At 41.7% G+C, this 27170-nt stretch overlaps 1 protein-coding gene and 1 long non-coding RNA gene across 2 annotated transcripts in view; both read right to left on the bottom strand.

Annotated features, from left to right (window-relative positions):
* LOC310988711 overlaps positions 1-27170 on the bottom strand; it is a 531702-nt gene that overhangs the window by 29941 nt on the left and 474591 nt on the right. The gene's annotated exons all lie outside the window — the stretch shown is intronic.
* LOC310988881 (LIM domain and actin-binding protein 1-like) lies at positions 351-27170 on the bottom strand. Its single transcript, XM_083975685.1, has 13 exons — positions 27034-27170; positions 25963-26005; positions 21622-21969; positions 12227-12293; positions 8801-8889; positions 7181-7231; positions 7005-7056; positions 5612-5700; positions 5332-5465; positions 3476-3758; positions 2674-2901; positions 2409-2561; positions 351-1105 (listed from the first exon to the last, which is right to left on the bottom strand). Exons 1-13 carry the CDS (start codon positions 27156-27158, stop codon positions 710-712), a joined length of 2058 nt encoding a protein of 685 aa, XP_083831811.1. The 5' UTR covers positions 27159-27170; the 3' UTR covers positions 351-709.

Here is a 27170-nt window from a genome sequence, read left to right as displayed (position 1 = left end):
CAGAACTTGCTCAGTTTTTGTCCCATTTCCAAATGGTTTGATTTTTTATGAACGTCTGTGCAGTTATGATGCAGCATACTTAAAGCAGTACCAAGAACTTTCAATTTTGGTTGAGTTTGGCCCAAATTTTAATCATGTACTTTAAAAAAAAAAAAAGTAACATTATAGTAGCCTAATGCAACTCGTTTTAAACTCAACAGGAACTGACTCGACACAACAACACCTTTAAGTTTATAACAATTTATTTAAACAGTAGTAATCAAAGATATTTGGTCCCTGGTTTAAAAACAACAACATTCAGATCCAGATACAAGTCGACGAAACAGAAACAGAACGAAGAAGTGATTGTTTTTTCCTGCTGCGTACATGACAACTGAGCCTCGTTTTTTATTATTTATTAAAGAGGTGAAAGAAGACGGGAAGAGACAGTTCTAAGACCAAACTACAGATGAAACAGAAGTTAAAGGTTTGTTTCTACGTCACAAACTGTTCTGACGTTTCTCCTCTAAAAACAAAAACATATTAAAGACATGAACCTGCTTTAAATTTAAAAACATAGTGGACCTGTAAAAACAACCGCTGTGTAAAAACTACGTGGTAGGAAACGAAATGTTTGACTGAAATGTTTCTGTTGAGGCACAAAGAGAAAAACAAGAGGAAGAGGAAGAGGTCGTTGACGGAAGAGGAGAGGAGGAGTTGTTGGAGGTGTTCAGACGTTCTCCTCCTCCACCTCCTGCTGCTCCTCCTCTTCGTCTTCATAGTATCGGTTTCGTTTGATCATCTCCTCCACCGTCAGCTCCTCCTCCTCCTTCTCCTCCTTCTCCTCCTTCTCCTCCTTCTCCTCCTCCACCTCCTCGCTGTCCCAGAAGCCGACGTCCTGAGACGAGCGGCTGAGCTCCACCTCCTCCTCAGGGGAGGACACGGCTGTGGGCATCTCCTCCACCACACCTCCATCCTCCTCCTCCTCCTCCATCTTCTCCTCCTCCTCCTCCATCTTCTCCTCCTCAGGCTCAGTCTGGCCTCCTGGAGCTCGCTCCTCCTCTTTCTCCTCCTGATGCTCCGTCATGTCTTCGCTCTTCATCTCTCCATCACGCTCCTCCTTCTCCTCCTCCACCTAGGGATGTCACAGAAATAATCACGGTGTTACGATTATTATGCATCAATAAATTTCACAACACTATGAATGTGCAAAATCAAATATAGTCGCAATATAATTACATTACTAATCTCTTAAGGGGATAGTTCACCCAAAATTGAAATTTCACTCATTATCTCCTCCCCCTCATGTGGACTAAGGGCTGGGAGAAGTTTCAGAGTCCTCCGTGGCTTCTCTGAGTTACAGGGGGTCTCGGCGTAGCAGTGCATGTCCATATGACGGTTGCAAATGGATACCAACTGTCTCTATATTTCAAGCTTGTTTTGTAGAGGAAGCTTCTCGAAGCTCCTCTTCCCGGTTCGTCAAATTTGGACGAACCGGGAAGAGGAGCTTCCGCTACAAACAAGCTTGAAAAAAACACAAAATAGTAAACAGCTGGTATTTAGACAAATTAACGACACACTGCTGATCTAAACGGCTACTTTCTCACCTAAACATGTTTAAACTCTGTAAATATATCACTTTATCCACCCATCCTACCCATACACTTCCAGTGTTTGAGCTAAGCTAATTAGCGACTTTAGGTGGAGGCAGGCTAACACTACCTATACACTTCCAGTGTTTGAGCTAAGCTAATTACGGGCGATACGGCTCTATCTCCCTTGTTAATGCACGCACAGTTGAAAGGATGGTGTCTATCTGCTGGTCATGGACTCAGGAGTGAGGCAAGACACGAAAAGAAATGTTGGTGTATCCCTTTAATATAGGACCAGTTATTAATCCCTCCGGGGAAGTGTTTGAAATATTACGCAGTTTTTATTTGAATCTAATCAACTCACATATCCCTCCGCCCAGGGTTAGCGCCCGCCGATCAGCAGTTGGTTCGGTCCAAATAAAAACTGTGTTTTTCCTGCACTTTGAAGGGCTGGAAAAAATTATATTATAATGAACAATGGAACTGTGTATTATTTTTCAGGTAAAACCTCTTTTAGGCCGTGAAAATAGGCCGGTTTCTTTGGGTCAACACTGTATGTTGTAAATCTCTGGGCAGGGCTATTATGGGCTGGCGTTGCTAACGGGAGAGTGCAGAGAGTCTTCTACTGCAATTAAAGTACTTAGGGGCTATAATTGTAGATCATACAACCACACTGTGCATGTACCTTACTTTGGTGCCACATCTGTCGATATGGTATCGACATAATCTTTTTTGGAAAGTGACGGTATTTAGGAATCTTTATGATCAATTAATTGTGGCGTTTAATACCGCCAATATTACTTGTGAAAACAAGTAATTGTGATGTGACATCCCTACCTCCTCCTGCTCCTCCTGCTCCTCCTCTGCGGAGCTGCTGTGGACGTCCACACAGCTGTCCTCTATCTCCTCCGTGGGCGTCTCGACCTCTGACCTGCGGGCTGCAGCTCCATGGAGGAGGAGCTCAGGGCTCAGCTGCTCCTGCTCCTCCTCCTGCTGCTCCTGCTCCTCCTCATGCTGCTGCTCCTGCTCCTCCTCCTCCTCTCCTCGCTCTAGGAGCAGTGGAGATCTGTGGTGGCGAGGTGAAGGGCAGACTGCGCCGGACGCTGGACACCTCTCTGGTCTGGTCAGAGGAGTCGTCCTCCTCCGGCGGCCACTTGGCTCTGATTGGTTTCCCGGCGGCTCCGTTGCCCTCGGCGACGGCGGCTCCATCCTGCGTCTCGCTGCGCGCCGGCGGCCAGGAGATCTTGAGGCGGCGGGTCTCGGTGGGCCGGTCGCTCCTCTCGGCCGAGCTCTGACCCAGAGCCTCCATGGTCGCCGTCAGCACCGTCACCTGTTTGTTTTAGAATATTTTATTTTTCAGTTTTCAATTCCAAGTTATACATGAAAACACACTGTTTATTGCTGTGGATACCTGAATTATTTTCTTGTCACCACTTTCAGGATGGTTTAGGCACCTCCTTATTTTTACATTTGTTTTCTACTTGAAATTACATTACAACTGCTGATCGACGGGCGCTAACCCTGGGTGGAGGGATACGTGAGTTGGTTCGGTCCAAATAAAAACTGTGTTTTTCCTGAAACTTTGAAGGGCTGGAAAAAATTATATTATAGCGAACAATGGAACTGTGCATTTGTTTTCAGGTAAAACCTCTTTTAGGCCGTGAAAATAGGCCGTTTCTTTGGGTCTGTTCACAACACTGTATGTTGTAAATCTCTGGGCAGGGCTATTATGGGCTGGCGTTGCTAACGGGAGGAGTGCAGAGAGTCTTCTACTGCAATTAAAGTACTTAGGGGCTATTTGGAGATCATACAACCACACTTTAACTGCCACTCTTAAAGGGATAGTATCATTTTTTTAGACTTTTTTGACACAATTCAGCCCAGAGCTCTGTAAGCACCGTCACCTTGGCGAGCGGCGAGTCCTCCACGCTGGGGCTGCACAGCTCCGAGGACGCCGAGGCTGCCGCTGGAGCCAGAGCCAGGGCCGGGCCGGCGGTCTGAGCGGCGGTCTGAGGCGAGGAGGAGCAGGAGGAGGAGGAGGAGGCGTCGGACTCGGCCTTCCCCTCCCACAGCTCCTTGTGAGGACGGTGGCCGAAGCCTTCGTCGTAGTTTCCTTTGGCCTTGAAGAGCTGACAGAAGTGAGGTTTACAGTAGACGCTGTTGTGAAGGGAGGCGTAGTTGGCCAGACTGGAGGAGGAGGAGGAGAGAGGAGGAGGAGGAGGAGAGGAGGAGGAGAGGAAGGAGGGAGGAGGAGGAGGAGGAGGAGGAGGAGGAGGAGAGGAAGGAGGGAGGAGGAGGAGGAGGAGGAGGAGGAGGAGGAGGAGGAGGAGAACAGGGAAGGAAGAGGAGAGGACGTTAGACCACCTTTCTCCTGCAGAAACATCCTCCTCATCACCCTCAGTGTGTTCACATGGACTTGAGTTTCCTGGTTGTGATCATATATAGGCTATATAACAACACTATAGATCATGAATGACCAGGTTTCTCTGAGTTTCTCCAGGTTCTTGGATCTAAACATCCAATGATGTTTAAAGGGATAGTTCACCCAAAATTCAAATTTCCTCCGTGGCTTCTCTGAGTTACAGCGGGGCTCCGTGCAGCACTGCATGTCCATATGACGGTTGAAAACGGAGCTCACTTTTCTTCGTCCAAAAAGACACACCAAAAAACATCCAAATACCTCCATGCTGCTCGTCTGTGATGTCCCTCTTGTATTGAAGCCCCGACATGAGAAATTGTCAGTGCAAATCCTGCGAGATTTGAAAAGTGAGCTCCGTTCTCAACCGTCATATGGACATGCACTGCTACGCCGAGACCCCGCTGCAGCTCAGAGAAGCCACGGAGGACTCTGAAACTTCTCCCAGCCCTTAGTCCACATGAGGGGGAGGAGATAACGAGTGAAATTTCAATTTTGGGTGAACTACCCCTTTAAGGTGAGACACCACAGGCAAAAACATTGGTTTTTGAGATGTTGGGCTTTCATTCTTCCTTAACATGTCTTCTTACAGAATAGTGGAAGGAAATGGTAGAAAATCCACATGGAGGTTTTATTTATTTTACTTCATTTCGTCTGTAAATTTCTCCTATAGGAGTTATTCTGACCCATGTCATGTCAGGTATGATTGTAAAGCTCTCTCTCCTGAACAATGATCTGGGCTCCAAAAAATGTCATTTCCTTTGTATTAACAACAAATCATAAAAGTAGGATTGACAATAACAATCTATGTAATTTTACAGTCCAAGTCTTTAAAGGCCGTTTTCTCAGAAAGAGTTTTTCAGACTCAGACTCCTCTCTAGAAATCTCCACTTCAGCAGCACTTACAGACACCAAACCTTCCACTTTGATCCCTTTCTATATTCTGAAGGTTTTTACAGAGGGGATTGTTGATATATCATTCACAGCCTCATTTATACAACATTTTATTACTAAAAACATGGAGATATTAGATGTTTTAGGGCTGGTGACAGTATTTTCTCATTTACAGAGTGATAAAAAGAGATATCCACAATCCTCCTCTGGAAAAACTAAAGACTCTAATGTGTCAACAAAATAAAACAAAGTAGTTTTATCCATTGTTCAGATTTCTGTTCTGGAAATATATGCAAATTAGCGCATATTTAATTAGATATTGCCTCATTTACATATTTAAACATAAAATTTGTCAATAAAAACTTGTAATACAAAAAATATTTGTCTTAAAGGGACAGTATGTCACATATTTGGCTTTTTATTAGCGTGTGTGTGTGTGTTGAGTCTGACCTCAGCTTGGTGTTGCAGTGCGAGCAGCGGAAACAGGAGCTGTGGTAAACGTGCTGATTGGCCACCAGCCTCTCCAGAGGATACACCGTCTTCTGACACGACACACACGACTCTCTGACCGGCAGCCGGAAGCTCTGCAAGGCACGCACACACAGACACAGACACACACACGCACACACACACAGACACACACACACACACACACACACACAGAGTTAACCCACTCATCCATTCACAGGAACCGTGACCGTGTGTCGTAGTGAATCTTCACTTCTCTCACTCGGGGGGTTTTGGGCTGAGACGAGTCTTTGTTGTTGGAGGAAGCCGGAGTACCAGGACCAGGACCAGAACCAGGACCAGGACCAGAACCTGTAGAGTCACATTATGGGATGGTGAGAAAAGGCAGTGACACAGTGTGAACACTAGAGGGAGCTGTTGTCACGTCTGTGCAGCCTCTATGGTGCCGTGTTGCACGATGCTTTTAACGCTGTAATTATACTTTAGAAAAGAGAGGAGACCATAGAGAACCAATCACAAAGCTTTAATTAATCACATGACTTTCAGGAAGCCACTGAAACACTTTTTTGCAGATCTTTTTCAAAGGGAACAGGTTTGCCATTTTGCTCCACTAAAACGGTCTGAAAACACACAGTAACTTCCTGGTGCTTTTTCATCTGGAAAAATATATATTTAAACTAATAGATTAGTAAAGTTTAATTTTTAATAGTTCCATACAATTTATTTGCTTATTAAATAATGGAAACTTGTGCACCTGTTGCACCTGTTGCAGTGAAGCATTATGGAATCAACATTGCAGCATGAGATTATGGTTGAGTGTGTTTAGGTGTAAATATAATGTTCAAACACATACCATTCATCATAATTTTGTTTTGATCCTTACAATAAATTTGATTTTGGTTTCAGTAAAGTAAACTTCAGGCTATTATGATGATGAGGATGATGATGAGGAAGATGAGAGTGAGAATTGGGATGAGGCCAGTGGAGGTGAACCTTTACAGAGACTGGTATTTCTAGAATAGTATAAGATAGAATTTACTGTAATTATAATTAATTATTCTTCAAACAATACGTTTAGACACTTTGAGTCATTCATTTCAATGGGTCGTTCTACAATGGTACAGTGTTGCCAGCAGACAACATTCAGACAAGAAACCCTCTAAAAGATTTCATTTTATAAGGCTTTAAAATTCAAATAGCATGTATTGTAACCAGTTTAAGATATTTAATATTTTACATATGTTTATGAAATAAATGATGATCCAATTGAATTTAAAAAAAAAAAACTTGCTTCTTCACTTATGCACCGTTATGGTACAATATTACCTACAGGCAACAAATCCCAAAAACTTAAAAAAATAATCATTTCTAAAAAAAAAAGTCTTTAGATTATGTTTATTTAGTCTATTTTGAGACATAAAAACACCCCCCCCCCCCCCCCCCCCCCCCCAATCATAAAGCACCATAGAGGGTTAACGTGACTCCTGCTCTTATTAAACAATAAGTAGATCTATAATAATAATTAATTATAATAATTAACTGCAGAAAATGCGTGTGAATGCTGAAAGCAGCTGAACGCTATATATATAATAATAATGAATTATAATAATTATTAATAAGGAATAATATTATTATTATTAAGAGCGTGTTGTTACCTGAACTCTCTGTGCTGAAACTTTTCCTGCTGTTTGACTCCGACTCTGGACTCTGGAACAACAACAACAACAACAGATATTATATTATATTATTATATTATATTATTATATTTAATATATTTATTGACTGATTCTTCATCATAAACAGACGTGACTCCAGAGGACAGCTTCCTCACCATGTCCACAGACGGAGGGACGTTCTCCTTCTGCTTGTCCAGCTGGTCGCTCTGAGACACAAAACACAGACACAATGAAACACTGGAGCTGATCCCGGGTCAGTCTGGAGCTGATCCCGGGTCAGTCTGGAGCTGATCCCGGGTCAGTCTGCAGCTGATCCCGGGTCAGTCTGCAGCTGATCCCGGGTCAGTCTGCAGCTGATCCCGGGTCAGTCTGGAGCTGATCCCGGGTCAGTCTGCAGCTGATCCCGGGTCAGTGTGGAGCTGATCCCGGGTCAGTCTGCAGCTGATCCCGGGTCAGTGTGGAGCTGATCCCGGGTCAGTCTGCAGCTGATCCCGGGTCAGTGTGGAGCTGATCCCGGGTCAGTCTGCAGCTGATCCCGGGTCAGTGTGGAGCTGATCCCGGGTCAGTCTGCAGCTGATCCCGGGTCAGTGTGGCTGACTGGATTAGAGAGGAGAGAAACATTCAGACGTATTTAGATGTTTATTTGCAGACTCGGCATCAAACCTGCACCTCTTGACTTTACGGATCTTTGAGCTTTAAAATCCACATTTTAATTTTGATTTAATAAACTCAAGATTTGTCTCTTTACAAAATGTCTTAGTTAGAAGCCTTTAATGTTAAAATGAAACTAAGTGAAGGGTTGCCAGGTCTGGTTCAGATCAGAGAATAAACTTTAGCAGCGTCAGAGCAGCCGTCTGCCTGCGTCATGTAAATACACTAAATATAATAAAACAAAACAAAGAGCCATTCAGAGCAGCAGCCAATAGGAACAGAGACAGAGCAGCAGCCAATAGGAACAGAGACAGAGCAGCAGCAGCAGCAGTGTTGAGGAACCAGCTTCACTTTGCATCGACACCACAGAGTCACATCTCTGCTGCTCACCGAGGTGTTTTCCTGCTCTGACTCACCCACCTCCCTCTCACTTCCTCTCTCTCTCTCTATGGTCAGACATTTAAAGGGATAGTTTAACACCCAAAATTGAAATTTCCCTCATCATCTCCTCCCCCTCATGTGGACTAAGGGCTGGGAGAAGTTTCAGAGTCCTCCGTGGCTTCTCTGAGTTACAGGGGGTCTCGGCGTAGCAGTGCATGTCCATATAACGGTTGCAAATGGATACCAACTGTCTTCGTAACAAAAAGACACACCAAAAAACATCCAAATACCTCCATGCTGCTCGTATGTAATGTCCCTCTTGTATTGAAGCCCCGAAATGAGAAATTAAGAGATTTGGATGAACCAGGAAGAGGAGCTTCGAGAAGCTTCCGCTACAAACGAGCTTGAAATATAGACTTATTTAATTTTTTTCGGAACAATTTCTCATGTCGGGGCTTCAATACAAGACAGACATTACATACGAGCAGCATGGAGGTATTTGGATGTTTTTTGGTGTGTCTTTTTGTTACGAAGACAGTTGGTATCCATTCGCAACCGTTATATGGACATGCACTGCTACGCCGAGACCCCCTGTAACTCAGAGAAGCCACGGAGGACTCTGAAACTTCTCCCAGCCCTTAGTCCACATGAGGGGGAGGAGATAATGAGTGACATTTCAATTTTGGGTGAACTATCCCTTTAAACAAAACACTGAAACAAAAAAACGGAGCGGTGACACTGACCGAAGGGGGCGGAGCTTCCTGTTTGGAGATGGCAGCTTGGTAGAGAGCCATCCTGTCCCGGAGAGGAGTCGACTCAGCAAGACCTCCATCTGCAACACACACACACACACACACGATGTCACTCTCTGATGCTCAGTGTGTTTAAATACTTACGATCCACAAACCTGGATCATGATCGTGACATAACCCTATTTCCTAGATAAAAAACAGCATGACGACTTCCTACACTGCAAAAACTCAAAATCTGACCAAGAATATTTGTCTTATTTCAGTCAAAACAAACCTCGTTCTACTTAAAATAAGACTCATCACATTAAAAAGTAGCCTGTTTTTAGACACTTTTTACTTCTTTCAAGCAGATTTTCACTTGAAATAAGTAGAAAAATCTGATAGTGGAGCAAGTTTTTCTTTCTTATTACAAGCACAAAAAACTTGCTTTCACTGGCAGATTTTTCTACTTATTTCAAGTGAAAATGATCTAAAAATAAGTAAAAAAATTTAAAAGTGGAAAGAGATTAGTTTTGACTAGAAATGAGACATTTTGACAAGAAATAAGACAAATATTCTTGGAAAGATTTAGAGTTTTTGCAGTGTAGGCTACTAGTGCAGATCCAGTTTCAAAAAGGTTTTTAAAAGGAATTCTGGGGTGACGACGTAAAGATCATCAACGCGTTTTGACTTCGTCATGACAGTTCCCTCTTCACTTTGTGCAGCTTCTTCACTAGTAGTCCAGGCAATCTAGCTCATTTTGGACCCAAAAATAGAACTAATTGTAACAGAATATTTTTCACCATACATCATTTCTATGAGGTGTCTAGAACAACATACTAAAAGTCCTAAGAAATCCTAGTTGGGGAAATATGTTTAATCTGCATCATTATTTACTGAAGGGTAGGCAAAATAAGCTGATGCTTCAGCCTACACCTTTTCGGTCAAAGTAAATTGATTTGCTTGTTGTGTTTTTGTTCTGATTTATTTTGTTTTGTATTTATACCTTTATATTTGTCTACTGTATTTGTTTTTATGAGACCGAAATAAACATACATACTAAACTAAAACTGCATAAAGTCTATAGTGCCGACAACAATACACCCCAATGGGGCTATTTTTTTTTCTTTTACTGCTATCACAATGAAACTTTACACAATGAAAGTATCCATGAAATTTAACATTTTTTTGTATTACAAGTTTCTTTGAAAATGAATTTGAATATGCAAATGAGCTATACACTAATCAAATATGCCCAAAATACACCCGAATAGGCTTCTTTTTTTCCTTTACTCCTACCACAATGAAACTTTACACAATGAAAGTAGACATGAAAGGTAACATTTTTTGTATTACAAGTTTCTTGGAAAAATGAATTTTAATTTGCCAATGAGGAGGAGGAGTAAAGGAAAAAAAATAAGCCTATTCGGGTGTATTTTGGGCATATTTGATTAGTGTAAGGCTCATTTGCATATTCAAATTCATTTTAAAGGAAAATTGTAATACAAAAAATGTTACATTTCATGGATACTTTCATTATGTAAAGTTTCATTGTGATAGGAGTAAAGGGAAAAAAAGCCCAATTGGGGTGTATTGTTGTCAGCACCATAGACTTTATGCAGTAAATAATGATGCAGATTAAACATATTTCCCCAACTAGGATTTCTTACGACTTTAAGTATGTTGTTCTAGACACCTCATAGAAATTATGTATGGTGAAAAACATTCTGTGACAATTAGTCTGTCGGAAAACGCTATATTGCCTGGACTATAGTTTAAACTAAACTAATTCAGTTTTACACGTCAGTATTAATTTCTTGGTGAATGTGCTGCTGCTTCCTGAGGTCAGAGGTCGGAGCAGCCAGAAGGAAACAGGAATCTCTCTCTCTCTTCCTGTCGTCACTTCTCAGCGTCTCGTTTCTGGGAACGATGTGAGTCACCAGAGGAGAGAAAACCACTCAACGACTTTAAAACTAAAGGAGGTTGATGAAGCAGATTCTGTTAAAGGGATAGTTCAACATTTAGTCAAACTGGCCCATTGCCATAATCCCTATAGTCATAGCAGTAGGTTCGTTACCTTTAATTGTCGGTGCAAGCTGTTTTTAGAACGGCGGAGCAGAGCCGTGAGCTGCTCAGAGCTACGCTACGGAGGCTCATTATGGGATTTCTAGGTTTCCCTCATCAAACTCATCAAATACACAATCCAACAACTCCACAACGCTCTGGTGGACAAGTTGTGAGCTGCACATTCACCACGCTATGAGATAATAACACAACGTTACCACACAGAGTTGTTTTAGAGGGAAATACAGAGACTGTTGATGAAAAACTGTCCCTGAAGGCAACGTGCATCAGCGGTTTTACATGAATTTCCCTCTAAAACAACTCTGTGTGGTAACGTGTTATTATCTCATAGCGTGGTGAATGTGCAGCTCACAACTTGTCCACCAGAGCGTTGTGGAGTTGTTGGATTGTGTATTTGATGAGTTTGATGAGGGAAACCAAGAAATCCCATAATGAGCCTCCGTAGCGTAGCTCTGAGCAGCTCACGGCTCTGCTCCGCCGTTCTAAAAATAGCTTGCACCGACAATTAAAGGTAACGAACCTACTGCTAAGACTATAGGGATTATGGTGATGGGCCATTTTGCCAAAATGTTGAACTATCCCTTTAAAACAATCACTTAAAGGACGATTCCGGGCAAATTCAACTCTGGGCTGTATGTTTCTAACATTTTAGGTCTAACAGAAGGAATCTGAAGGTTTCCAGTTTAATGTCTCCTGTTTTGCGGTAGTTGTGTCTGTCCCCGCGTCGCCACGGCAGCGATGAATGGGAGCGGATTGAAGTTCCGCTGTTTAGGCTGTTTCCATCCCTCAAAGCCACAGACAGCGTCAGATGGAGACTCAAACATGCAGCCAGAAGTTTATTTACTTCAACAAGTCGACATGTTTGTAAAACTAGATCTAATTCAAAGTCTGGCGGAGTCGAGACCCAAGTTGACGCTCGGTGTGTTCAGGTGCAGTGGGAAGCTCCCGTTTGTGTCAGAAACACAGGAATATCAACTCTGGACTCGCTTCAGATTCCTTCTTTTAGAGCTAAAATGAGTTGAATTTGCCTGGAATTGTCCTTTAAATGCACTTAGTCTATATATTTTTAGTTAATAGTCATTGGTAGCCTAAATATAAATATCACTGATGAACTGTATAATATTTCCTTCATTCAGAGAAACATCAGAGTTCATAGAAACAACATGCTGAGCTGCAGCTACAGCAGCTTCCTGTTGGTGTTAGAGCTGTTTGTCCACGTTCAATAATAGTAACAACAACAACAACAACAACAACACTGATAATCTCCTTCAGCTGTAAGTCTCTCCGTCCCGTCGTCGCTCCAATAAAAAGACAGAAACATAATTTCATTTAGTTCCAGTTTCTATCGTTTACCTCCTAGTAGCTGCTCCATGCTGCTGGCAGAGCTGCTGCTTCTGCTGCTCGGCTGCTCTCTGGACGCCTGCAGACACACACACACACAGAGAGACACACACACACACACAGAGACACACACACACAAAACAGTTAGAAAATAGGCAATAAAACAGCAGTGAAAACACAAACACAAACACACACACGGTGCTCACATGTTTCAGCCTGAGCAGCAACCAGCAGACTGTCCATCAGGACCATCACCGTGTCGAGGGATGAACACAACACAGACAAAGGTAGGAGTGTGTGTGTGTGTGTTGGAGTGTGTGTGTGTGAGGTGTGTGTGTGTGTGTGTGTGTGTGTGTGTGTGTGTGTTGGAGTGTGTGTGTGTGTGTGTGAGCAGTCCAAACCACTTTAATCCCCTTATGAGCTCAGAGACTCAGACGTCTGCTCCTCGGCCACAAAACAAACCGATCGTTTCTCCGCCGCCGGTTTTAAAACATTTAAACTTCTTAATATATTTATTATCATCATTATTATTATTATAATTATTATAATAATAAATAAACATAAACTCTATAAACTCCACAGTTCGGCTTCTTCTCTCTGTGCATGAGACGTTTGTTATTAGATGTTATATTGATCTGATCTGAGGTCAGTGCAGCGACGGCCTCATGAGGCTCCGCCCACAGGCCGACGGTCCGGCCAATCACAGCTCAGACTCAGCTCAGGTACAGGAGATTACACAGCAGGTCAGAGACTCAGCCTGAGACTCATCATCATCATCATCATCATCATCACCACAGCTTCACACCGTCACTACGGCGATGCACCGAATGTGAACTTCTTTGCTGATGATAGCGATGTTTAAAGTAACGGTTTGGCCGATGCAGGAAGCCTACTCATGTTGTTTCTCTGTTGTTTATTCCTCTTTTGTGAAAAGGAAACCAAGAAATTTTCATTACCAACAAAAAACAACATTTTTGTTCACTTAACTTTAACAAGAAAGGACTCGCAACACTGTAGGAGCTCCCAAATATACAAAAATGTATTAGAGGACTATAAAAAGGACAACATTTCGAGCAGTGTGCTCTTCGTCAGGTCAATTAAGACAAATGCTTTCAGGTGTTCATTAAGTAGATACACAGGATCCACCCATGGGCTCACTTAACGTTAACAAATTGAACGTGTACACGGCTACACGCCCTCGGACGTCTCGACAGAGTCACATCCAAAATAACAGACAAAATAACAATACATGAATATTTGAATGAATATTTGTTCTGAGACTGAAGAACATTACTTCTTTAGTCAATGTACGTTCAAATTAGGTTCAATATTGTACAATTTTTCCAAAAATGTTTAAACATTTCTGGAAAAAAAGTGGTAAAAATTTCGAAAAAAAAAAAAAGTTTTTAAAAAAATTCTAGAAAAAGTGTTAAAATTTATAAAGAAAAAAGTGGTAAGAATTTCTAAAAAAAAAAAAAAACCCTGTGGGTCCTGGAGCCCACTTTGTAGTAAATACCAAAGTGTTAAATAAAGCAGTCTGCACCTTTTGCTTTGATGGCAGCTTTTCTCACACTTTAGATTCAGTCATCAGCTTCATGTCACACTTGTGTGTCTACTACGTAACTCCACACGTGTTCCTTCATAGTTTTGATTCTTCAGTTAAAGAAAAACCAGTGAGGGAGAAGGTCCAGACTGTTGACTGGTCCAGGTGAAGCCGACATTAAAACCAGATCTAGAGCAGCAGCAGTGGACCAGTCCTCAGTCCTCAGTCCGTCTGGTTCGTTTGGAGCTTTAAACACTAAAACTTCACAACCTCTGACCGACTGAGACCAGCTGCAACAGAAACACTCATAACTAAGACTAATGCTGCGTTCAAGACGACTCGGAAGTCGGAAAAAAAATTAGCTCTGAGTTGTAAAAAATGAATTGAACGGCGTCAAACTCGGAAATTACAGGTCGGAAACTCGGGTGTCATAAGAGCTCCGACTTTCCGACTTGACAACATCAAAACATGGCGTCCCTCGTCTTAAACGGTTAGAATTTAGACATTTTAAGTTATTTGTTGAGGTTTGAATGCATATTTTTGTGTATTATTTCAGTAGCCTATGAAATACGTTTATATTAAGCTGTGATTGTTGTATGGTGTGAAATTGCGGTTCCTCGTATGTGACGGAAATAAGGTTTAACTGTTATCAAGGCTGTAACGTTATATGTGCACTCATCTGCAGCGTCTCCTCTCCTCCAAAATAAACATCATTTACTGCTGCATTGATTTTTCGTATTCAGCGATGAGCCACAATACGCCAAACTTCCTTCAGGTATCCAGGTTTTTATTCTTCCGAGTTCCTGCAGAATGAACGCAATGATGTCGGAAGTCGGAAATTTCCGAGTTGGGAATTACGACCTCTGAGTTGTTATGAACGCAGCATGAGACGAGCTGCAACAGAAACACTCATAACAAAGGGTTAAGACTAAAACACTGAGTCAGTTTCCAGCTTTAACTCTGCAGCTCTGACACCAACAACAGTTACAGACTCAGAGTTACAGCAGAAACCACAACAGTTCTGTCCACTAAAGGGTTAAACCTTATAGGACCCTGAACTGGACCTGAACTCTTCCTCCAGGTGAGTAGAAAAGATGATGTCATCGTGTGGGGGGGGGGGGGGGGGGGGGGGGGGGGGGGGGGGGGGGGGGGGGGGGGGGGGGGGGGGGGGGGGGGGGGGGGGGGGCGGGGCTAAACACTGACAGTCAATCAGCTGATTGGCCACAATAACACACACACACACACATCAATCTCAACTGTAACTGTGAGTGAACTTCAAAGAGACAGAGACACATCACTACAAAGGACGCCATCTTCATCATCACCACAGTAAACACCGGGTGTGCGGGTGTGTGTGTGTGTGTGTGTGTGTGGGGGGGGGGTCAGATGAGGACAGAGTCTCAGGAGGATCAACAACCAGACAAAGACTCTGCTGCTAATCCTGATACTGTTAAAGCTCACACACACACACACACACACACACACACACACACACACACACACACACACACACACACACACACACACACACACACACACACACACACACACACACACACACACACACACACACACACACACACACACACACACACACACACACACACACACACACACACACACACACACACACACACACACACACACACACACACACACACACCTACACACACACACAAACTTAACCCAATACTACTACAGCCAGTTCCAACCAGAACAAAGACACACACACACACACACACACACACACACACACACACACTCAAAACACACACACACACTAAAGAGCTCAGTGACGACGCTCCAGATGAACTGAGGTTAAACAAAGACACAGGAAACAACACACACATAAACACATGAATGAATGAATGAATGAATGAATGAATGAATGAATGAGCCATAGCTAGCCTACCTCCTGTGAGGGGGGGTGGTGAGGGGGGGCAGAGAGAGAGAGAGTCCAGAGGAACCAGAGGAACCAGGTCTGAGTGGATGTGGACTGAAGCAGCTCCAGAGGAAACAGACTGACTGAGTCTGGATTATTATCACTGAGGCTGAGGGGGGGGGGGGGGGGGGGTCTCTGGGTCTCTGGGTCTCTGGGGAGGGGTTTGGGTCTAGGTTTAGGGTTTAGGGGGGAGGAGGATAGAGACTGGGAGGGACCAGAGAGGAGACAGGGAGCAGGTGTTCCTCCTGGGGGGGGTGATGTCACATATGGGGAATCCCTCCTCACATTAACACACACACACACACACACACACAGCTCTGGAAAACATGAGAGACCAGTTCAAAATGATCGGTTCCTCTGGTTTTAGTTTTTATAGGAATGAGTTTTCAGAGTGAAATGACCAATTTTAAAAACCACTAACAACATTTCTCCCAAATTTGAAAAAAAAAAAAAATTGTCATCAAGAGCATTTATTTGCAGAACAACTGGTCAAAATGATTAAAAAATAAAAGTTCCAGTGTTTTAATTTAGACCTTGAATTCAATAACTTATTTAGTAGTAGCCTATTTCATATCTTTATTCCATTCTTTTATATAGGCTAGTAGACCATAGACTGTAAAAAGTAGGCTACAGACCGAATCTCCTTGTTGTTTACATTCTACTTCCTGGTAGAAAACCAGCTGTAATTTGAATGAGATCAATAGTAACGAACGAGAGTTTAGCTATATATCATATTTTTCACGCCCTATCACCGTTTAGACAAATCTGAAATGATGAAGAAACATTACTATTTCTGTGTGTGTGTTTTGTGTTGCTATGTGTTGTATTTATTCAGTTTGGGGGAATCACAGTGTCTAGAAAGCATCAGTGGCTCAGCTAACCGGGACGGGGTCATTCCTATGTTCCCACAGCCCTATGTTCCCACAGCCCTATGTTCCCACATTTCTAACTTTTGTTGTCACTGAAAATTAGGCCCTATGTTCCCACAGCCCTTTGGTCCCACCATTGGTTGGGTTTAGGCAATGAAGAAAAGAGTTGGTTAAGTTTAGTAAAAAGACCCGGTAGAGGCTAGACAGGCCAGATAGAGAGAGTCCAGATAGGTAGAGAGAGTCCAGTGGGAACAGAGCCTAATTTTGAGGAAAACCTTAGAACTGTGGGAACATATGGCCGTGGGAACATAGGGCTGTGGGAACATAGGGCTGTGGGAACATAGGCACGCTCCCACAGGGACAGCTAACGGTAGCTAAGCTAACAGCAGCTAAGCTAACAGCAGTAGCTAAGCTAACGGTAGCTAAGCTAACGGCAGCAGCTAAGCTAACAGTAGCTAAGCTAACGGCGGTAGCTAAGCTAACAGCAGGACGTCAGCTGTTAAAACCCTCCCGTTGTGGGACAGGACATGAAACTACTCCTGTTAGCTCAGTCATGTTGTAACTCAGATATCCGCTGGAGAAAATATTTGTTCATGGAGCGTTTATTGAGTCACTGAGTTATTAAAGTTAAACAGGTAGCTAACCGTTAGCCCGGCTAATCTATGATAACCATGACTAATTACAAAAATGTGCACACGTAAATAGTAATGTTTGTCCAATCATTGGTTTTATAAACTTAACAAACATCAGATCAGTCTAAACGGTGATATAGTGACATGAAAAATTAGATAAATATAGTGAAACTCTCGTCCGTCACTATTGTTCTGGTTTTCTACCCGGAAGTAGTTGTAAACAACAAGGAGATTCGTCCTTAGTGAAATGAACAATTTTTTTTAATTCTGTAAACTACTGACAACATTTCTCCCAAATTTGAAAAAAAAAAAAAATATTGTCATAGAGCATTTATTTGCAGAAAATAACAACTGGTCAAAATTATGGGTTCCAGTGTTTTAATTTAGACCTTGAATAATAATGCAAAGAAAACAAGTTTCATGGTCATTAAAAAAAAAAACACTGATGTTTTTAAATTTAGAAAGATTTCAGAAATCAACGTTGGTGGAATAATCTCAATTTTTTTAATCTCAACAGTGTTTTTTATAATCTTCATTAAGTAGAATAAGATGTGTTGATCCTTGTATTGGAGTTAAATCCAACGGCCGGTACATGGAGAGAAGCCGATTTATTAACAACATTTTGGACTTGGCCTCCTCATTTTTTCCAGAGCTGTATTAACACGGGAGGTGGGAGGTGGTGGGGGGGGGGGGGGGGGGGGGGGTGAATGAGCTGCAGCCTCAGAGTGAAGCAGCAGACGGAGAGAGAGGAGGAGGAGGAGGAGGAGGAGGAGGAGCAGCTGGTGCAGGGAGGAGGAGGAGAGGAGTAAAAGAGGGGAGGGTGGGCGGGGCTGGGGGGTTAATTTAATAAAATCTGTAGATTAATCCAAGGAGAGACAAAGCAGCTCAGCTCTGGTTCCTATTATTGATTATTGGTTATCAACTGTTTATTAGAACTGACTGTGTGTTAATTAATGACCTGTGTATAATTACTGTTAGTGGAGGAGGAGGAAGAAGAGGAGAAAGAGAAGACCAAGAAAAGACATGGAGGAGAAAGAGGAAAAGAAGAAGGAGAGAAAGAGAAAGAGAAAAAGAAGTGTGGAGGAGGAGAGGTGGAAGAGAGGAGGAGGAGAGGTGGAGAGAGAGAAAACAGCTGACGGACGGAGAGATGAACACCAGATGATGGATGAGGGGGTCAGAGGGTGAGAGGAGGCCTGAGGGAGGAGGAGGGGGGGGGGGGGGTCACATCATCTGCTGTCATGAGACTGCACCATGACATCATCACACCATGACATCATCACCTGGAGCCGGTTGTATAAACTCTCAGGATTAACCCTTTAACCAACTCACTGAGCTAACATGCTAACATGCTAACGGACTGTTCCTCCTCCAGCTACAGGAAACAGGAGGAAACTGTTCAGGTCAGACCTCCTCCTCCTCCTCCTCCTCCTCCTCCTCCTCCTCCTCTCAGGAGACCAACACATGACTCAGTCTGAGTCACTGTTTAAAGGGATAGTTCAACATTTTGGCAAATTGGCCCATTGCCATAATCCCTATAGGCTAGTTTTAGCATAAGGTTTGTTACCTTTAATGAGCTTTATGCACAGCTCCACTATACTTCCTAGTTGTTTTAGAGGGAAATTCATGCAAAACCTCTGATGCACGTTGCCTTCAGGGACAGTTTTTCATCAACAGTCTCTGCATTTCCCTCTAAAACAACTCTGTGTGGTAACGTTGTGTTATTATCTCATAGCGTGGTGAATGTGCAGCTCACAACTTGTCCACCAGAGCGTTGTGGAGTTGTTGGATTGTGTATTTGATGAGTTTGATGAGGGAAACCAAGAAATCCCATAATGAGCCTCCGTAGCGTAGCTCTGAGCAGCTCACGGCTCTGCTCCGCCGTTCTAAAAATAGCTTGCACCGACAATTAAAGGTAACGAACCTACTGCTATGACTATAGGGATTATGGTGATGGGGCCAATTTGACTAGGCCCTAAATGTTGAACTATCCCTTAAAGTAGATTTTATTACTGTTTGTAGGCTATGTTTTGTCTTTTCTGTTATGAGCTGATGTTCATTATTCCTCTAAACAAACTAAATACTGTAGAGCTGCTGCTGCTGCTGCTGGTGAATAAAACCCTTCACAACCAGTGAGACCGTTCAATGTTCAGCAGCAATAACCACATCATCATCAGACACATGTGAGTCTGTGTTCAGCTGCTCTGGGATCAGTTTCCTGCTGCAGCCAGAGGCCTAATGATGGTGATGATGATGTGCTGCTGTTACACACAGATCTGTACGTTTACAGCCAGACCATGAGAGGATGAGCCAGTCAGCTGAGTGTGTGTGTGTGTGTGTGTGTGTGTGTGTGTGTGTGTGTGTGTGTGTGGTGTGACCATGTGACTGCAGCCTGACGCTCTGCAGGGATCTGACCTCTGAGAACAAACACACTGTTTCTCTCCTCCAACTGAGACTAATGTGGATCCTGTTTGTCTGTGAACTCACTATCGCAGCTCGTTAACCTCGTTAAGACGAGCCGCCGCCGCCGCTCAGAAACACATCAAACCTCAGTCAGTCAGGTACCGCCTCAGAAACCAACCGCCCATCACCTTCTCTCTCTCAGCTCATCTGCACCAAACACCACGAACAGTAACTAAACACTCTCAAGCTGCTGCACTGCAAAAACTCAAATTTTTTCAAGAAATTTGTCTTATTTCTTGTCCAAATGTCTCATTTCTAGTCAAAAACTAAACTCTTTCCACTTAAAATAAGACACATCATCTAAAAATTAACTTGTTTTTAGATCATTTTCACTTGTTTCAAACTAATTTTCACTTGAAATAAGTAGAAAATCTGCCAGTGAAAGCAGGTTGTTTTGTGTTGTAATAAGAAAGAAAAACTTGCTCCACTATCAGATTTTTCTACTTATTTCAAGTGAAAATCTGCTTGAAATGAGTAAAAGGTGGCTAAAAAACAAGCTACTTTTTAATGTGATGAGTCTTATTTTAGGTAAAATTTGATTTGTTTTGACCAGAAATGACATTTTTGACTGGAAATAGGACAAATATTCTTGGTTAGATTTTGAGTGTTTGCAGTGTGTGTGTCGACAGAAGCTGCTGCACTGCAAAAACTCAATATCTTACCAAGAATATTTGTCTCATATTCTAGTTAAAATGTCATTTATAGTCAAAACTAATCTCATTCTACTTAAAATAAGACTCATCACATAAAAAGCAGCTTGTTTTTAGACACTTTTTACTTCTTTCAAGCAGATTTTCACTTGAAATAAGTAGAAAAATCTGATAGTGGAGCAAGTTTTTCTTTCTTATTACAAACACAAAAAAACTTGCTTTCACTGGCAGATTTTTCTACTTATTTCAAGTGAAAATTAGTTTGAAACAAGTGAAAATGATCTAAAAACAAGTTAATTTTTAGGCGATGAGTTTTATTTGAAGTGGAAAGAGATTAGTTTTGACTAGAAATGAGACATTTTGATAAGAAAAAGGACAAATATTCTTGGAAAGATTTTGTTTTTGCAGTGTGTGATGAAATACTAAGGAGTGTCTGTGCAAATCCTCATCTGTCCAGGTCAAAGGCCTTGAGGCAACTGAATCAAGTCAACTGGACTTAGTCTTCAGTCTAAATGTGAGGAGATCTGGAGTAAAAGGTCTTTGATTTAACTTTGAAGTTGATACAATAATTATAATAGACAAAGGAATTAAATGAACAATCACAAACCTGTTGAGTTGTAAAGTAAACGTGTAAAGCTGAGAATATGGATCAGTCTGTGGAGGGAACTAATGATAGAGACTGTGTTGTTGTTGTAAAACTAAGCGAAGTAAAATATGTATTTGGATTTTTATGGTGTATGTGTTGTGTAATTGTTGATGTCTTGTATTTTTTGACCTCTCTGAGCCTCCGTATCAACGTCCTTTAGGATATTAAATAGTGGAATCATCATTACATCACCAACTCAAAATATTTCCAAGAATATTTGTCTTCTTTCTTGTCAAAATGTCTAATTTCTTGTCAAAACTAATCTCTTTCCACTTAAAATAAGACTCATCACCTAAAAATGAACTTGTTTTTAGATCATTTTCACTTGTTTCAAACTAATTTTCACTTGAAATAAGTAGAAAAATCTGCCAGTGAAAGCAAGTTTTTTGTGCTTCTTGTAATAAGAAAGAAAAACTTGCTCCACTATCAGATTTTTCTACTTATTTCAAGTGAAAATCTGCTTGAAAGAAGTAAAAAGTGTCTAAAAACAAGCTGCTTTTAATGTGATGAGTCTTATTTTAAGTAGAATGAGATTTGTTTTGACTAGAAATGACATTTTAACTAGAAATAAGACAAATACAAATATTCTTGGTAAGAGTTTGAGTTTTTGCAGTGCAGTGGAACCCGAGTCGGCTCTGACAGGAAGAAGATGTTTGCAGACTCACCGTGTCCGTCTCTCCTCTCTCAAACATCTTCTTCAGGCTCGTCATGGGGACGCTCGGCTTCTCGCACTCGGACACGGACACGTCGGTCTTGGTTTCTTCTCCGCCCGCTCCCTCTGGATCAGTCTCCATGTCGGCGGTCTGGGCCTGAGCTGGATGCGGCTGCAGCTGCTGCTCCGAGGTCTGAGGCCGGGCTGATGGACTGCTGCTGTGGGTGTGTGTGTGGGTGTGTGTGTGGGTGTGTGTGTTGGGGGGGTCGTCGGCGGTGGGCGTGGCCTGTTGTTCTGGTTGTTCCCAGCGTTTCTTTAAAACGCTCAGATTCCCCGAGCGAAGCGGAGGCTCCTCCGTGACCTGAGGAGGAGAAACACAAAGATCCATTCAGTCAGACAGAGAGGAGTCGGTCCAGAGAGAGACTCACACTGTAAAAACAACTACTACTACTGCTGTGACTTCCTGTCCACATCTGTTCTCAGGTCAGATTCATACAGTAAATTAACTGAAGCTCATTACACTGCAAAAACTCAAAAATCTTACCAAGAACATTTGTCTAATTTCTAGTGAAAACAAATCTCATACTTAAAATAAGACTCACCACATTAAAAAGCAGCTTGTTTTTAAGAAACTTTTTACTTATTTCAATCATATTTTCACTTGAAATAAGTAAAAGTAAAAATCTGATAGTGGAGCAAGTTTTTCCTTTCAAAAAACTTCTTATTTCAAGTGAAAATTAGTTTGAAACAAGTGAAAGTGATCTAAAAACAAGTTAATTTTTAGATAATGAGTCTTATTTTAAGTGGAAAGAGATTAGTTTTGACTAGAAATGAGACATTTTGACAAGAAATAAGACAAATATTCTTAGAAAGACTTTGAGTTTTTGCAGTGTAAAAATATAAAATACAACCACCACAGAGACTCATTCATTACTCTGCTGGTTAAATTCATCAATAGATTATCTATCTCTGAGAAACAAATGGATAATTATCGATGCGTTAGCGTTTCAGCTCTAAATCGTCTTGAAGCATTAAATTAAAATATACAACATGCAAGAAAATAAGAAAAGTCAAAGTGACGTCTTCCAACATAACTTTTGTATCTGTTTCAGGGAATATTAAGTTTAAAAAAAGGACCAATACTCATAAAATGTCACGAAACAAATCACATTTAAAGTTAGAGCGAAAGATAAAAATTCTCTGTTGTTAAAGTTGTTAAAATAATTAGGACAGTTCAGATATGAACAGACAGAGAGTTTCCGACCTGTAAAAACTCTCAAGCTGCTGCAGGTTTGATCTTCTCTGCGGTTTCACACTCAAACCGCTGAGACAAACTAAACACGACGTACGAGTCAAAGTGAACGTTAACAGGAAACCGAGCCACCACACGTCACGTCACGTCCAGCTGAGAGAAGAAGAGAAGAGGAGGAGGAAGTATAGAGACAGAGGAAGAAGAAAAAAGTCAAACAGAAAACGAGAGCAACAAAGACAAAGAGCTGCAGAAACTCAGCAAAGTAGAAACTCTGTCAAAACCTGAGAGGAGGAGGAGGAGGAGGAGGAGGAGGAAGAGGCCCGGCCCGTCCAGTCGCAATGTGTGTGTGTTTGTTGGTGTTTGTTTGTGTGAAGGTGTGTGTCTCTGTGTGTGTGTGTGTCAGCTCCAGATGTGAGCGGCTTGAGAAGTGATCAGAGCTGCAGCATGAAGCAAAGAGACGCCCACCCCCTACAGCAGAGAGCGAGAGAGGGAGAGAGACATAGAGACAGACAGAGAGAGAGAGAGAGAAAATCAGAAGCAGAGGCGACGGGGGGAAAATAAATCCAGGAAATGAGGTGAAGGTAAAAAGTGGAACCTGAGAGCAGCTCAGAGCTCAGAGACTGGACCTGGATCAGTGGTTCTCAAACTTAGCATTCCTTGTTTTGTCAATGTACATTCAAATTAGGGCCAATGAATTTTGTCGGTAGAGGAAAGTGAGATATTTATATTTTCTTATGATAACATTAAAGGGATAGTAGCATTTTTTTTAAAGTGGGGTTGTATGATCTACAAATAGCCCCTAAGTACTTAAATTGCAATAGCAGACTCTCTGCACTCCTCCCGTTAGCAACGCCAGCCCATAATAGCCCTGCCCAGAGATTTACAACATACAGTGTTGTGAACAGACCCAAAGAAACGGCCTATTTTCACGGCCTAAAAGAGGTTTTACGTGAAAAAAATACACAGTTCCATTGTTCGCTATAATATAATTTTTTCCAGCCCTTCAAAGTGCAGGAAAAACACAGTTTTTATTTGGACCTAACCAACTCACGTATCCCTCCACCCAGGGTTAGCGCCCGCCGATCAGCAGTTGGTTAGGTCCAAATAAAAAACTTCTTCTAGGCCGTGAAAATAGGCCGTTTCTTTGGGTCTGTTCACAACACTGTATGTTGTAAATCTCTGGGCAGGGCTATTATGGGCTGGCGTTGCTAACGGGAGGAGTGCAGAGAGTCTTCTACTGCAATTAAAGTACTTAGGGGCTATTTGGAGATCATACAACCACACTTTCAAAAAAAAAAAAGATACTATCCCTTTAAATATTCAAAACAAGGAAAAACACGCACTCTCCAAAAAAAAACTTTCAGGAACAAAACTGAAGAGGTGCACGGCCAAAAGTTGCACTTACATAAAAAGAAGAAGTTTTTGAAGTTGTTATTCTTCTCGATGATTGTTACTTGTCTATCAAGTGATTGACCACGGCTGTGAGTATAAATACATCACTTCCTGTTGAAAATTGCACACTGAGGAAGACGTTGTTGAAACCGGTCTGTGTGTTTTAGCGCCGATGCAGTTTGCAATAAAAAAAACTATGAGAAGGACACGAGTGCTGCTGGCCTTTCTTCTTTTTCTTTTTCTGTAACATTAAATATTTACACAGCTAACAGTCATATTTAACATTAAGAACATTATTAAAATAATTAGCGCAGGAGTTAGAAGACATTTGTTTGACGTTGCCTAATCTGTGCCAAATCTTGCGAGAATGACAGACAGAGACAAGGCCTGCTGGAACAAAGTTAATTTTCTCCTGATGTGTCCCGTCTGAAAATTGTCCATTTTAGTGTCAAAATGTTCAGAAGAGATGTGTCTTGTGAAAAATGAGTCCAATATTTACTTAAAAGTTACTATGGAGCCAAAGAATCAACCGTAATCTGAGCTCATGTTCATTTCTCCCATTGGAGTCAATAGACTCAAGACCTGCTGCTGCTGCTGCTGGTCCCCTAAAGGGGGCGGAGTCACAGTCTGCTGGTCTCCTAAAGGGGGCGGAGTCAGGGTGGAGACAGGTTGCCACGACAATAGAGGCCCCTCAGGCTCAGGCAGACAGAAACGTTTTTTCTGCCTCTGCGCTGGTCTCAGATTTGGGCTGATTCTGACATAACAGTAGCTCCTATCAGAAGAAGAAGCAGACCGTGGTCGTCGTAAGGACTTCCTGAACGATTTCATATGATTTTGCTGTTAAATAAACAGTAATATTTTGGAAACGCTTGCGAGTTATAAACCGAGGTCCCTTCTGCTTCTCTCAGAAAATCTTTGTATTGGAGTCAATGAGGAGCAGAGAGAGTCATTGCCACACTAGGAGCTCACAGTTTAAATTCTGTCAGTCTCTCTGCTTTGTTGAACACATTGTTATAGAGAGGACAAGTTTGTCTACAACTGTGGAAAAAATCATGTGTGTAGAGTGTAATTTGTGTCCAGGAGCAGCGTGGAAAAAGAAAAGTTTCAGACAACTCCTTCCACTCTATCTGATGATGTCATCCACTCTGACACGAACATTCCGTGCAATACACACCCATTGTAATCTCAACACTTCTCCAAATATGATCATGGTCATTGAACAGGGATTGATCAAAAACTATCAAACCTATCGAAACGTGGATTAAGACACCAACAGACAAGACTTGTGTCTACATTTTAAAGTTTAAATGGAGTCTCTAAGTGAAAGTATGCCTGAGCAGTAGACGTTTGGAAAACTCCAATAATTACTTTTTTTTTTTTGGCTTGTCCCATTCACTTCAATGCAAAAATGTATTTTACTTAGTTTGAAGAAATCCACACAATAACAATAGTGCTTCAGGCATTGGCCCCATGGGACTCATAAATTATGTCATAACCCCTGTGGAGCATCTGATTGGTTGCACCAATTTTAACTGTAATTTTCAAAAAAAAATTCCACATTTGTCAAACTTTTTTGGGTTTTGCTGCTTTTCTTTGTCACACATGAAATTAATGTGACGACAGTAAACGTTACTGAGCAGTTTCACTTTGACGCTCTCATCATCACGTTCTGTTAGTGAGGACAGGTGTCATGGTGGACGAGCTACTGACCATCTTCTTCTCTCCGCTGCTCTCCTCCGCTGCCATCTGATACCTGAGGGAGAGGAGACATGGAGGAGACATGAAGGACTTGGCAGGTTTTATTTTTTATTTAAAGACTTTAATAATTTATATAACACATAATATTTTTAGATTTTACATTTAACTCTGGTTTGTTTTATTGGTTTAAACATTTAAACGTCGTCTCAGAGATGTAACTCTAATATGTTCTATTTATTGACGATCTTGATCTGAGTGTGAGGAAACATTTAGGTCGTGGTTTTAGGTCTGTGAACGTGTTTGTGAAGGAGTGGACTGATGATGGTGTGGTCGTGTCTTCTGTTTTATAAAAAAAAAGAAAAAGAGGAAACTGGAAACAGCTGAGCAGAGAGAACATGTGTGAAAGTGTGAGGGACATGATGTCCTCGTCCTCGTCTGCTGAGAGAGACTGAGACACAGAGCTCGTCACTGTCCATCTTGTTTATACTTCTACTGTTTATTGGTTGTTATTTTTAATCTATTTTATTTGTTTCTAAATGTTGAAGCTTTGGAACAAATGGTTTGAAAATGTCATAATGTGATACACTGCAAAAAATTCAAAATCTTACCAAGAATATTTGTCTTATTTCTAGTCAAAATGTCATTTTTAGTCAAAACAAATCTCATTCTACTTAAAATAAGACTCATCACGTTAAAAAGCAGCTTGTTTTTAGACACTTTTTACTTCTTTCAAGCTGATTTTCACTTGAAATGAGTAGACAAATCTGATAGTGGAGCAAGTTTTTCTTTCTTATTACAAGCACAAACATTTTTCTATAGATTTTTCTATTTATTTTAAGTGAAAATTTGTTTGAAACAAGTGAAAATGATCTAAAAAATAAGATATTTTTTAGGTGATGAGTCTTATTTTAAGTGGAAAGAGGTTAGTATTGAGTAGAAATGAGACATTTTGACAAGAAAGAAGACAAATATTCTTGGAAAGACTTTGAGTTTTTGCAGTGTAAAGCTTTGAAACTGAAATTGAAATTAACAAAAACAAAGACAAAGACAGAGACAGAGATAAAGATAAAGATAAAGTCGTACTTGGAGAATCTCTCTGCGATGGCGTTGTTCTTCCCGCGGGCGGAGACGATGGACATCTCCTTGGCCGTGACCCTGAGGGACTGAGACGACCACTGTCTCCGACTGAAGGGAGCGAGGGACGCCATGTTGGTCTGAGC

Source organism: Trachurus trachurus (genome assembly GCF_905171665.1).
Source record: "Trachurus trachurus genome assembly, chromosome: 7".
In the NCBI taxonomy this organism is placed as follows: Eukaryota; Metazoa; Chordata; class Actinopteri; order Carangiformes; family Carangidae; genus Trachurus; species Trachurus trachurus.
Note: the sequence above shows the minus strand (reverse complement) of the source record. Positions and strands in the feature narration are given on the sequence as shown.

What these genes read in the sequence shown, in the direction of transcription:
- LOC310988881 (XM_083975685.1), bottom strand. Translation starts at nt 27,158, where the DNA reads ATGGCGTCCCTCGCTCCCTTCAGTCGGAGACAGTGGTCGTCTCAGTCC. An exon ending in AGAGAGGAGAGACGGACACG is followed by an intron (nt 12,294 to 21,621) that starts GTGAGTCTGCAA and finishes GTGTGTCTGCAG; the next exon opens with GCGTCCAGAGAGCAGCCGAG. An exon ending in TCCCTCCGTCTGTGGACATG is followed by an intron (nt 7,057 to 7,180) that starts GTGAGGAAGCTG and finishes TTGTTGTTCCAG; the next exon opens with AGTCCAGAGTCGGAGTCAAA.